The sequence below is a fragment of the Apaloderma vittatum genome, unplaced genomic scaffold (genome assembly GCF_000703405.1).
Source record: "Apaloderma vittatum isolate BGI_N311 unplaced genomic scaffold, ASM70340v1 scaffold12498, whole genome shotgun sequence".
Taxonomy (NCBI): Eukaryota; Metazoa; Chordata; class Aves; order Trogoniformes; family Trogonidae; genus Apaloderma; species Apaloderma vittatum.
Genome location: NW_009732470.1, coordinates 7805 through 18878, shown reverse-complemented (window position 1 = coordinate 18878; position 11074 = coordinate 7805). Strand labels below are relative to the sequence as shown.

General features: G+C 35.6%; 1 protein-coding gene across 1 annotated transcript in view; it reads left to right on the top strand.

Moving 5' to 3' along the window:
* The window catches only part of LOC104278539 (protocadherin-17-like), a gene marked incomplete at both ends in the record, with an annotated part of 27293 nt that extends 20276 nt beyond the window's left edge, over window positions 1-7017 (top strand). Inside the window, 2 exon segments of the mRNA XM_009875548.1 lie at window positions 6638-6696; window positions 6845-7017. Coding sequence (XP_009873850.1) covers window positions 6638-6696; window positions 6845-7017 — 232 coding nt within the window.
* Window positions 7018-11074: the final 4057 nt, after the last annotated feature.

Here is an 11074-nt window from a genome sequence, read left to right as displayed (position 1 = left end):
CCCTCATAGTTTTGCTTTTCTCATTCAAAGGAAAGAGAAATAAAGACTATAAAGAACACAGTAGCCTAATGAATGATATTGCCTCGTGCATCTGACTGTTTTCACTACCCTGTATTTTTAATGTGCTTTTGGAGGGTGTTACATATGTCAGAAATTCACATAAACACACTGTGGGTCTTTTAACACCAAAATACACATTTTGCAGCAAGTGTGAAACTTCCCAAATATGTACATGTCATATAAATTATGTCTGAAAAACATTTTCAAAAGAATGAGAGTGGAGAGCACATATTAAGAATTAGAACAAGATTTGTTAAAACAGCCTATTTAATTTTGTTCTTCAAAAAAGTAGAATAATTTATTTGAAGTTTATGTTCAATTTTTTTCTGGGACTTTTTGTGTTTGTTTTTTTTCCCCTCCTGTTTCTGGGCTATTACATTTTCTTAATGAAGTAAGTTTCATGAAATCAAAAACTACTACTTCAGGCTAAGTATACACACTTGCTGGTAGTCTTATACTGAGGAGTCTTTGTGAGAAATCGTACTATGCTGAATGCAAACTGTTCCTAACAAAATGAAGACAATTGTCTGCTCTTTCAAAACTAAATTTGGCATAAAACAATCCTTTTGTCTCCAAAGCGATTGCTGTTACATAAGATCTTTGTTTCATGGGGGAAGGGTGAATACTTGGAATTAAGCTTTTCAAGAAAAGACACAAAAGATGCTTGAATTAGATATTAAGTGGCAGTCTGGTAAAGGGGAGAGATGTTTCATTTCATGTTCACATTTAGTGTTTAATTAAAATGAAGTTAAGAGTCAGCAAAGACATTTTGCTTTATTAGAGTTCCAAGTATGAACACCTACATAAAATGGAGTTGTATTGAATCATTTCTGAAAATGTGATACTTGCTCTTGTAATTCTGAGAAAAAATTATGAATATTCTAGTAGTCTAATATTCATAAATCTGATTAATGTCTAAGTCTTTTTTTTTTTACATTTTAGAAATCATCTTTCTCTAATATGACAATTATTTCTGGGCATAATTTGTCAAGAATACTTAAATATTGTATTTCTTTCCCTTCCCTCTTTCTCTCTCATTTTCTCTGTCTTTTTCTTTGCAGTCATGTTGATGTCAAGGTTTGTGGTTTGTCTTTTTCAAGGAGAGAGACCTATCAAACTGAAAACTTTTTTCTTTTATTTTTCTTTAATTTTATTCAGACAGTATGGAATGCACTAAGGTTTATTAGAAATCTTCAGAATTGTGGTATAAAAAAGATTTTAATTAAAAGGAGAAAAAAGTAAAATAGTTAAGAACTATTTTTTTAATAGATAGTCTGATTTTTATAGGAATTCTTGAAAATAGAATTTTTGCTCTACTGTCTTATTAAGAAGTAGTAAAATACCTGAAATCTGATTGATTAATACGGTGGTGTAATTTTAATCCTGACTTTGAAAATACATATATGTGTGCAGAGCCACAGTGGAACTCCTTTTTATATAAAAATACCAAAACATTTCAACAGACATAAACATATATAGCTTGTGAACATGAATTTATGGGGAAAAAAAATATTCATGTAGCCCATTGCTAAAAATAAGTCCCATAATTCACTGTGCAATGCTTTGCCCAGGCTGGTTCAAGCTGTTGCCAGTGGTGAAGATTTCACTTTTTTTTTTTATTATTCTGATGAGTTTATCTAAGGTTAATGGTTCCTGTGAGGAATTTGTTTTTGATACTCTGTTCCTGACCATAATTTTTCATTTTCTTTTCTCTAAATGAAACTTCTGGAAATCATTCTAGAATTAATGAGTAGCATCTTAACAGTTGGCATTCAAACTTCTGACTGGTTTTATCTGGAATTTATAAATTTCAGTATTCAAAATTCACCATAAGAGAGCAATATTTTCCAATAATTGTACTTTATCTAGGCACCTGTGTGGTCTTAATACACAAAAATTAACAGACATATTAAAATGAACGGGTTTATAGACAGTTGACAATAGCAGCTGAAGGGTGTTCTGCATGGCAGTAAATCTTTCTCCAAGTCACATTATTAGACTATAGCAATTACATTGTCACATCTGAAACCTCATACCAATAAAGATGTTTTTCTCATAGGTTTGGCTTACCTGTTATTTTGCTTTCTTGCTCATCAAATCCTGATGAGAAAGGTAACCTAATCAAAGTGTAAGATATTTTCTGAAAGGCAGTGAATTCCTTTTTTACATCTTGGCAGCTTCGGAAAGGTTCATATGCATTATGATCTTTTTTAAATAGCATTTTTTATGAACATCTTTCTGAGAAAGCTGGATTAAACATGGATACAGAAATCCTCAGGAATTTTCCTGCAACATCACAGTAATGACATGATTCTTAAAATTTCAAATTTAATCTAAGATCACTTATTAGGACAGACAGAGGAAACAGAGTATTTTTAAGGGGCCATTTTAGCAACTGTGAATTAGTATATCTGTTTCAGGGTTTAACAGCATGGTCTGAAAATGAACTGATTCCACTAATCTGTGAAAATGAGCCACAAAACCGTATTTCTTCTCTAGGGGAGTTATGGACATAGGGAAGCTATGGTTGACATCACGGACTTTAATTCTCCAGTATCTAACCAGGGCAGTAGACAGTTCTGCTTTTGCTCTAGTTTTAGAGATCATTTGTCCCATTATATTTTCTTCCTGAAGAAGAACTTGTGTCTTCGTAGTTAGTGACCTAGCTGATACTCTAGCCCTCAACTTTGAATCACAGAGGCAGAAAACATGTCTTTACTATATAACTCTAGTGACTTTTAGAGATGATTTGTTTATGGAGATTGTTCGTGGAGGGTAAGGGTGGAGCTTGTTTTATTTTGTTCTTCAAGATGTTAGCAGTGTTGACATTTGAGCAATATTTGATTATTTATCAGAAGACTGTAATTTCATGTATCTCACTTTTGATGCCATGCATCTTCCTTAGTTTTAACTAAAGCTTACTTTAGCTTTAGTTTTAGCTTTATGTATTCAGTACATTGAACATCTTGCTGGTCATCTAGATTCCCCTATAGTTATCGGTGAAGATAATTTCCAGGAGCACTACATACCAAAAGTACAATGTTCCAAATGTGATGAATTATCTTGTATGTTTCTAACGCTTATACAGGGATCTTAGCTGATTAATTCAGATAAGTTTTCTAGCTTTTAGATGGTTATCTACAGGTGAACATACACCTACCTTAAAACTGAAGGCAAGCAGAGAGACAGGGTGCTTCCGATTTCCTAGAAAGGGCTGTGTACCCAGATAGGAACAAAGAATTTATTTGCTGTTGGTAGATTTTTAAAGTAGCACTCATTTCTCAGAGTTACAGTTATGCAGTGTAAAGAGGTATGATTAATACATGGGCTGAAATGTGTAATATCACTTCCATAGATGTTAAAGTGTAAAAACTTTAAGTATATGACCTCTCACTTCAACTGGGATAGAGAAAAAAAAGTGTTTAAAGCAGTTAGACATTCATAGCTTTCTATAATCCGTTGTGAAGTGGATGGTTAACTTTCTAAGATTCCTTTAAACTGCCTAACCTTAAAATTAAGTGTTTGTTTATTATCCCAATTTTTGTATAGATATTATCGCACATGAAGCAATTTTCCTTTGCAGCCTGTATCTCGGAGTACTCTGTTCCAGCTCAGCATAGACATCATATTGTCATAGTTCATAGAAGAAGGTCTAATGCTTTTAGAAAAAAAGGAAAAGAATTCAGCTCTGAGCTCTGTGGCTGTATATGGTTATCAAGTTCTTTTGCAGCAACGAACTCACTTTAACTCAACATCCAACTATTTGCATTGCTGTAAAATACAGTATGAGGGAAATTGGTCAAATTATTATTGAGTTAAAGGTCATTAATGGTTACCATAAGTACAGAATTTCTCAGAAATAGCTCTCATTTTTAGGGTAGCAGTTAAGATGTATTCATAACTTTTATTTTAAAATTTTTATCTTGGCTAGTCCATGGTGTGCAAAATGCTTCTTTTTTTTTTTTTTTTACTATGAAAAAGCAGAAGCAAAGAGTATGACCAGTTCTTACTGTGGTCCATCTTATAGATAAGGTCCTAACACCATCTTTAAGGAATATTATAACTAATTTCAGAGCCAAAATCTGACTTTTCTAATGGAAGAAAATTGATGAAAAGGCAGTTCATAGCAGGCATTTTGCCTGACAATGTTATTAAAAATGGAAATGTTGATTCTTGTAGCAGCTATGTTTAGGAGAAGGTAAATTTCTTATGTAAGTAAAAGCATAAGGTCAATTTTCCCGGGTATCTACAGTGGAAGTACTAGACCTAGAAAATATACATGATTTCTGCAGTTGCAGAAGTTGCAGACTTGAGAAGTATTGGACTTTGTGAGTGTCATAATGATTATATGTGTGTGTCTATGAGGCAGATTTGCTGCACACAAGAGAGATATTACCTTACAATTTGCAACAAGAAAAGAATGAATGACAGAATTGTCTGCTTCCAAAATATGATGTGCTATATTTGAGATATTACATATAAGAATGCTGAAATATTTGTCTTTATGCCTCCATTTCTTCCTTTTATTTTGTTTTCAGTGGATTTTTTTATATAATTTGAAACATGTTTAGAAGTTAAGACAGGTATTTATTCTAATTGCATATATTAAAACCAGCACCTTGTCTGTTTTTAAGCTCAAAGCACTAAACTATCCCCTAATTGAAGTGGCCAGATTTTAAAGTGTTTGGATACCTGTAGCTGAAATTTTCAGCTTCTGACATGCCGACTTAGAAAACCAGTAACACAACACTGAGTTTTGTGTTTCAGATCTTCAGAATTCTTCTTCTGTAATATAGCATACTAACTACATTTCTTAGGCAGTGTTTAAGAACTTTCATAAGCCCGTCTTTTAATAATGCTACTGAAGAAGTCTCTAGTTGAAAATAAACACCCAGATTTCCATATAATGTGCAATTCTGATATGATAAAAAATAATTTAGAATTATTATATAGATGGTTTATATTTTGAAAACAGACAAGCAAAAACTGATTTTCATACCGTTTGTCATTAAAAAAAATTGACTGATAAAACAACAGATTATTCTTGTAATGACATGTACAGTGCAATGTACTCCACAGCTTAAATTAGATACGCCTTCAAAATATGAACACAATATGTGTTATAAACCTAATTTTGAGCTAAAGTATTTAACTAAAAAAAAGAAAGTACAGTGTAAATTGACTTCTTACATGCCAAACAGAAGATAGTTCTTTATCTTCCATCCCTTCTCTAAATCACACAAGATATCCACGGTAGGTAAGCACATCTATTTCACATGTACCTTGAGAGTGGCAGATGGCTACCTATTTGCCATTGCACACAACAGTGACTGTTAAATTTCACATGTAACTTCATGCATCTTTCCTAAGCTCCAGTGTTCCAACCATATTAGAAGTAGCAAATATTTCTAATTACCACCTACCTATAAAACCAAAACAAAGTCAAAAAAAATGGAGTGGGGATTGGCAGGGAAAACCGAATATCAAAGAGACCAGTCACTTGTGTAAATGGTTGTGGTGCGACATTGAAACTTAACTCAGACTTTCTGCTCCATTAATTGAGATCTTCTTGTGTTACCAATACTGATACCCTAAATGCTGCTGAAAAACTCATAGGTGCTGAGAAAAATGGTGGTGTGGTATGAAGTGATGCAGAAAACAGTGGAAGCTCTGTCACTAGGTCAGCTGCAAGAAGTGACGTGTGTGAATGTACAGTATACGGAGTTTTGTGAAAGATGCAGTCTCTCTTTCTCCCAAAGAACTTCAGCTGATGATACAAGGGGAATTCAGTTCCCTTTGGCAGGGCTCCATGTTGGTCTGGATGCTGTAAATACTTTTGCTTCTACAGTTACTTAACTCATACTGCTAAAAATATACTCATGGCAAACTTAATGAAAGCACCTTCTTTTAAAAGCTGCTTGCCTACAACAATCATTTAATGTTCTTGTTTGCATGTGTTGTTTTCATTATTCTGACATAGCTATTAATACTGATGAAAATTAAAGCGAGAAAATCTAAATGTCTTCATACTTGCACTTTTCCAGTAGCATTTAAAAAAACCCACAGCTAATCAGCCACAAATTTTCTTGATTTTTTTTGTCTTCTTTTTTTTTTTTCAATTCACGAGTACTATAGCAATATATGGAATTGTATTACAGCAGTAAGGGCTTCAGAATCCCAGTAGATGATGTAATTATGATTAAAAATTAGTATTATTGAATAACTCACTTTTGTAATATGCAAAAGTAATTTTTTCTCTCATTTTCAATAACCATCAGTCTTAATATCTAACTAATGAAAAAACATAAACAGTGTCATCCGTCAGGTTACTAACAGAAAATGCCACTTATTGGAGCCTCCTTGTTTACTTTAGCAGGTAATTTGTGGACCGGAATCATTTAATTGTTCTGAGCACATAATTACATGCCAGCATTTTCCAATTTAATTAAAATGTACAAATCTGAAGATTAAGGGAATTTTTGAATTATTAATCATTTCTCCTCTAGGAAATCTTGTTGCTCTGCAGGAGATTTGTCCAGTGTACAACTATACGTATTTTTTTCCTTCTCTTTCACAGACAGACAATTTTCCCGCAGAGCCCAATTACATGGGCAGCAGGCAGCAGTTTGTTCAAAGGTAAGGCCTATTAAATAACTTTCTCGGCTTCCCCATTTGCATTCTTGTCAAAATTGCTTTGCCAGAGAGTACAATTCAACTTAGAACAAGTAAATACAACTCTCTTTCTTTTTTTTTTCTTTTTTTTTTTTTTTAATATGTATTTCAGTAGCTCCACGTTCAAGGATCCAGAAAGAGCCAGCTTGAGGGACAGCGGGCATGGGGACAGTGATCAGGCTGACAGTGACCAAGACACTAACAAAGGCTCCTGCTGTGACATGTCTGTTAGGGAGGCACTCAAGATGAAAACTGCTTCAACTAAAAGCCAGCCACTTGAACAAGGTGAGTGAAGCCTCCAATGCTTACAAAAGCGTAGAGTCTAAGCCATCATTATAAAACTATTAGTACGGCAGTTGTGGTGTATCAGGGTGGAATAGCCCACAGATAATACTATCACAGAAAACAGTAAATCTTGTAGCTAGCCCAGAGCAAAGAATTCTCAGTATCTTTCAGAGTGAACATGAAATGAAACCACAAGTACCCCAAGTAGATTAAAAAAAAAAATTAGTACTTTTCTAAAATGATTAGAATATACTTTATCTCCACTGGCATTGCCTGTGATATATTATATACAGTACTTCTGCCAAAGCGCGATTTGGAAATTCAAACTAGACATGACTGTAACAGATAAAAGAACACCAGTCATTTATATTCCTCACGTAGTTTGCAGATGAGGAAAAGAAAAGAGGCTTGGGATATCAGACATGAGTAAAAATGGATCAGACAATGTTTTCATTTCATAGATGTATTTTCCTATTTGTAATGTTGATTTCACAATTAATAGTAGTGTGAGAAATGTCAAATAATAACATAATCTGATTTTCAGTATTATTTCATTCACATCCTGTGGCGACACTGAAGACAAGTGTCTGTGAAACAGCTAAAATGATTTATGTACGGACAATGACAGTGCTTTCTCCAAGCATTCATTCTCATAAACAGGCATGTTTATTTTCTTAAATTCTGTGTCCAATTCATTTTTTTCCAGATGTGTTTTACTAATTACAAGGTCTTTTATTTCAAAAGAAACACTTTGTTTTTTTAAAAAGCACCAGACAGACTGAGTACTCCAGCATTGTATGTGCGTGTGTGCGTGCGTGTGTTTTGCTTCTAGGCTGTAAGCAATAAGGAAGTACCTCACTGAATTATATTTAAGTGTTTTCTATATTTGCTATTATTTCAGTTTGTTTTGGGGAATATGATTCAGTGTGAAAGACAGTTAAATGATTATTAAGTAAACTAGCTTTATTAAGAAACAGCATTTATAATTAGACAGAAATAACTTATAAGGTTTTTATTAATTGTTGATTAATTTGATCTAAGTTTTTTTGCCTCCTAGCCTAGTCTGATCTGTAGTAGAGTCATGAGTAGTAGTTCAACTTCATTTTTCTAATTATACTGAGATTGCATTATAAATTTTGCTGTATCAAATATTTGGAATATTGCAGTAAAATATATTCTGTATATATTTGAAGCTTGACCTCATACATGACCTTATTTTCCAAGTAATAAATGCCAGAAAGGTTATTTTTTCCTGACCTTTTGACACAATAACTGTATGCTTATAATTGGACATTGATCTGTGTAAAGATGCAGTGCTGAACGTTGTTTTTAAGGAGTCTTTGGGGCGTGTGTCTGATTTCATTCTTGTGCAAGAAAAAGACAAAATGTCTAGACTTCTTTCTATCACATACAGATATTAAAGAGGTCTAAAATATTGAAAGTTTCATTAGGAAAACACCTTCTAATCACATTAAAAATGTGTCTTTTTTTAGAGAAGGATGATATGGCCCAGAGTTCATAATCTTACAATTTTTCCAGCAGCATCAAGTACAATGCTGGTCAAAATATAAAACCTCTCTTAAGCAGATAAAAAGTCAGCCACTCCTGTTGGTTGCTTTCATTGTAATTCAAAGAATTATATGGAGATTTGCAGTTGTCATTATATCTAGATGAGGGGTCCTATTCATCAAGAAACAACGTATTCCAGTGGCTCATATGAATTCTTCACATTCTTATTAAACATCTGTTGAGCAGTGAATGTTAAGTACTGTCAGCCACTGAACTGCAGCAAGAGAATGTGAATTATAATAGAATCATAGAATCATAGAATCATATGGGTTGGAAGGGACCTTAAAGATCATCTAGCTCCAACACCATGGCCATAGGCAGGGACACTTTCCATTAAATCAAAGTCCCATCCAACCTGGCCTTGAACACTTCCAGGGAGGGGACTTCCACAACATCTCTGGACAATCTATTCCAGTGTCTCACCATCCTCATGTAAAAGAATTTATTTTTAATATGTAATACAAATCTATCCATTTTCAGTTTGAAACCGTTACTCCTCACCCTGCCACTACACCCACTCATAAAGAGGCCCTCCCCTTCTTTCTCGTAGGACTCCTTTAAGTACCGGAATGCATCTATGTGGTCTCCCTTAAGCCTTCTCTTTCCAGAGTGAACAGCTTCAATGCTCTCAGACTGTCCTCATAGCTGAGGTACTCCGAGCCCTGATCACCTTTGTGGTCTTCCTCTGGGCCCACTCCAACAAGTCCATGTCCTTTTTTATATTGGGGGCCCAGAGTTGAATGCAGTACAGGTGGGGTCTCATCAGAGCAGAGAGGAAGAATCATCTCTCTCAACCTGCTGGCCATACTTCTTTTAATGCAACCCAGGATATGATTCACCTTCTGGGCTGTGAGCACACATTGCTTGCTCATATTCAGTTTTTCACCCACCAGCACTCCCAGGTCCTTCTCTGCAGGGTTGCTCTCAACCCATTCATTGCCCACCCTGTGTCTGTTCTTGAGATTGCCCTGACCCAGGCACAGGACTTTGCATTTGGCCTTGTTGAACTTCATGAGACTGTGCAGGGCCCACCTCTCAAGCCTGTCAAGATCCCTCTGCATGACATCCCTTCCTTCCATTGTGTCAACCACTCCACAGAGTTTGGTGTCATTGGAAAATTGCTGAGGGTGCACTCAATCCATTGTCCATGTTGCTGACAAAGAGGTTAAACAGTACTGGTCCCAATACCAACCCCTGAGAAATGCCACTTGTCACTGGTCTCCACTTGGACATTCAGTGGTTGATCATAACTCTTTGAGTCCAACCATCCATCCAATTTCTTATTTACCAAGTGGTTCATCCATCAGCTCCATGTCTCCAGTTTAGAGACAAGGATGTTGTGTGGGAAGATGCCAAATACTTTGCACGAGTCCAGGTAGATGACATTAGTTGCTCTTCCTTTATCCACCAATGCTGTAACCCTGTTGTATAAAGCCACCAACTTTGCTAGGCATTATTTGCCCTTAGTGGAGCCATGATGGCTGTCCTCAATCACCTCCTCATTTTCCATGTGCCTTGGCAGAGTTTTCACGAGGATCTGCACCATGATCTGCACTGGGTGCAGAGGTGAGACTAACTGGCCTGTTGTCCATCATAGCACCTCTCTTCATTGGCTACTCTATCACTTGGAGAAAGGTGTTTGCATCAACACATTCCAGGAATCTCCTGGAATTCTTATGCTCTGCTGTGTTGTTCATCCAACAGACATCAGGGAGATTGAAGTCCCCTGTGATGCCCAGGAATTTTGAATGTGAGGTTGCTCTTGTCTGTTTAGAGAAGGCCTCATTCATTTCATCGCCTTGGTTGGGTGGGCTGTAGCAGACACCCACTATAATGTCGCCTGTCCCTCCCCTCCCTTTAGAATTGACCCACATGCTTTTGGTCAGCTCTTCATCCATCCCCTACTGAGAAAAATTACAGAATGAGAGTACCGAGAGAAATTACTTTTTTTGTTGTTGTTTTTTTCTTTTTTTCCCCCAGATATAATTACAAATGGTAATGATGTCCTTTTGTTTACTTGTACGAACTCTTCTGTCTCCAGTGCGCTGTAATAAAATCATCGGCATATTATAGAAACCGAACCTGCAGTGAGCACCTTACGGGGTTACAGATCATTGCAGTAATAAATGTGGTGCAATGTGGTGTTCCCAATGAAACCAATGATTACTTGTCATTGAGCTTAGTACGATTAAGGCTCTCAGCCCAAAGTAACTTTTCTCTTTTGGAAGAAGATAAGCAAAATTCTTTCTCTAGTCATAAGCCAAGCAGAAGGAGGGTGAGAAATATATTATATGTGATTAGGATAGAGAAAGGATTGTACTTTCTTTGGAGAAAATGTGGTTTTTGGGAAAGGGAAGTAAATCGCTTGCCAGAAACCATTATCCACGGCAGTGCCTGAAGGATTATCAGAAGTTGTTGTTCTGTCATCATCTGAGTTGTGTTGAGGGATGGGAATAACCTATTTTTAGCAAAATTTCAGGCTGGATTA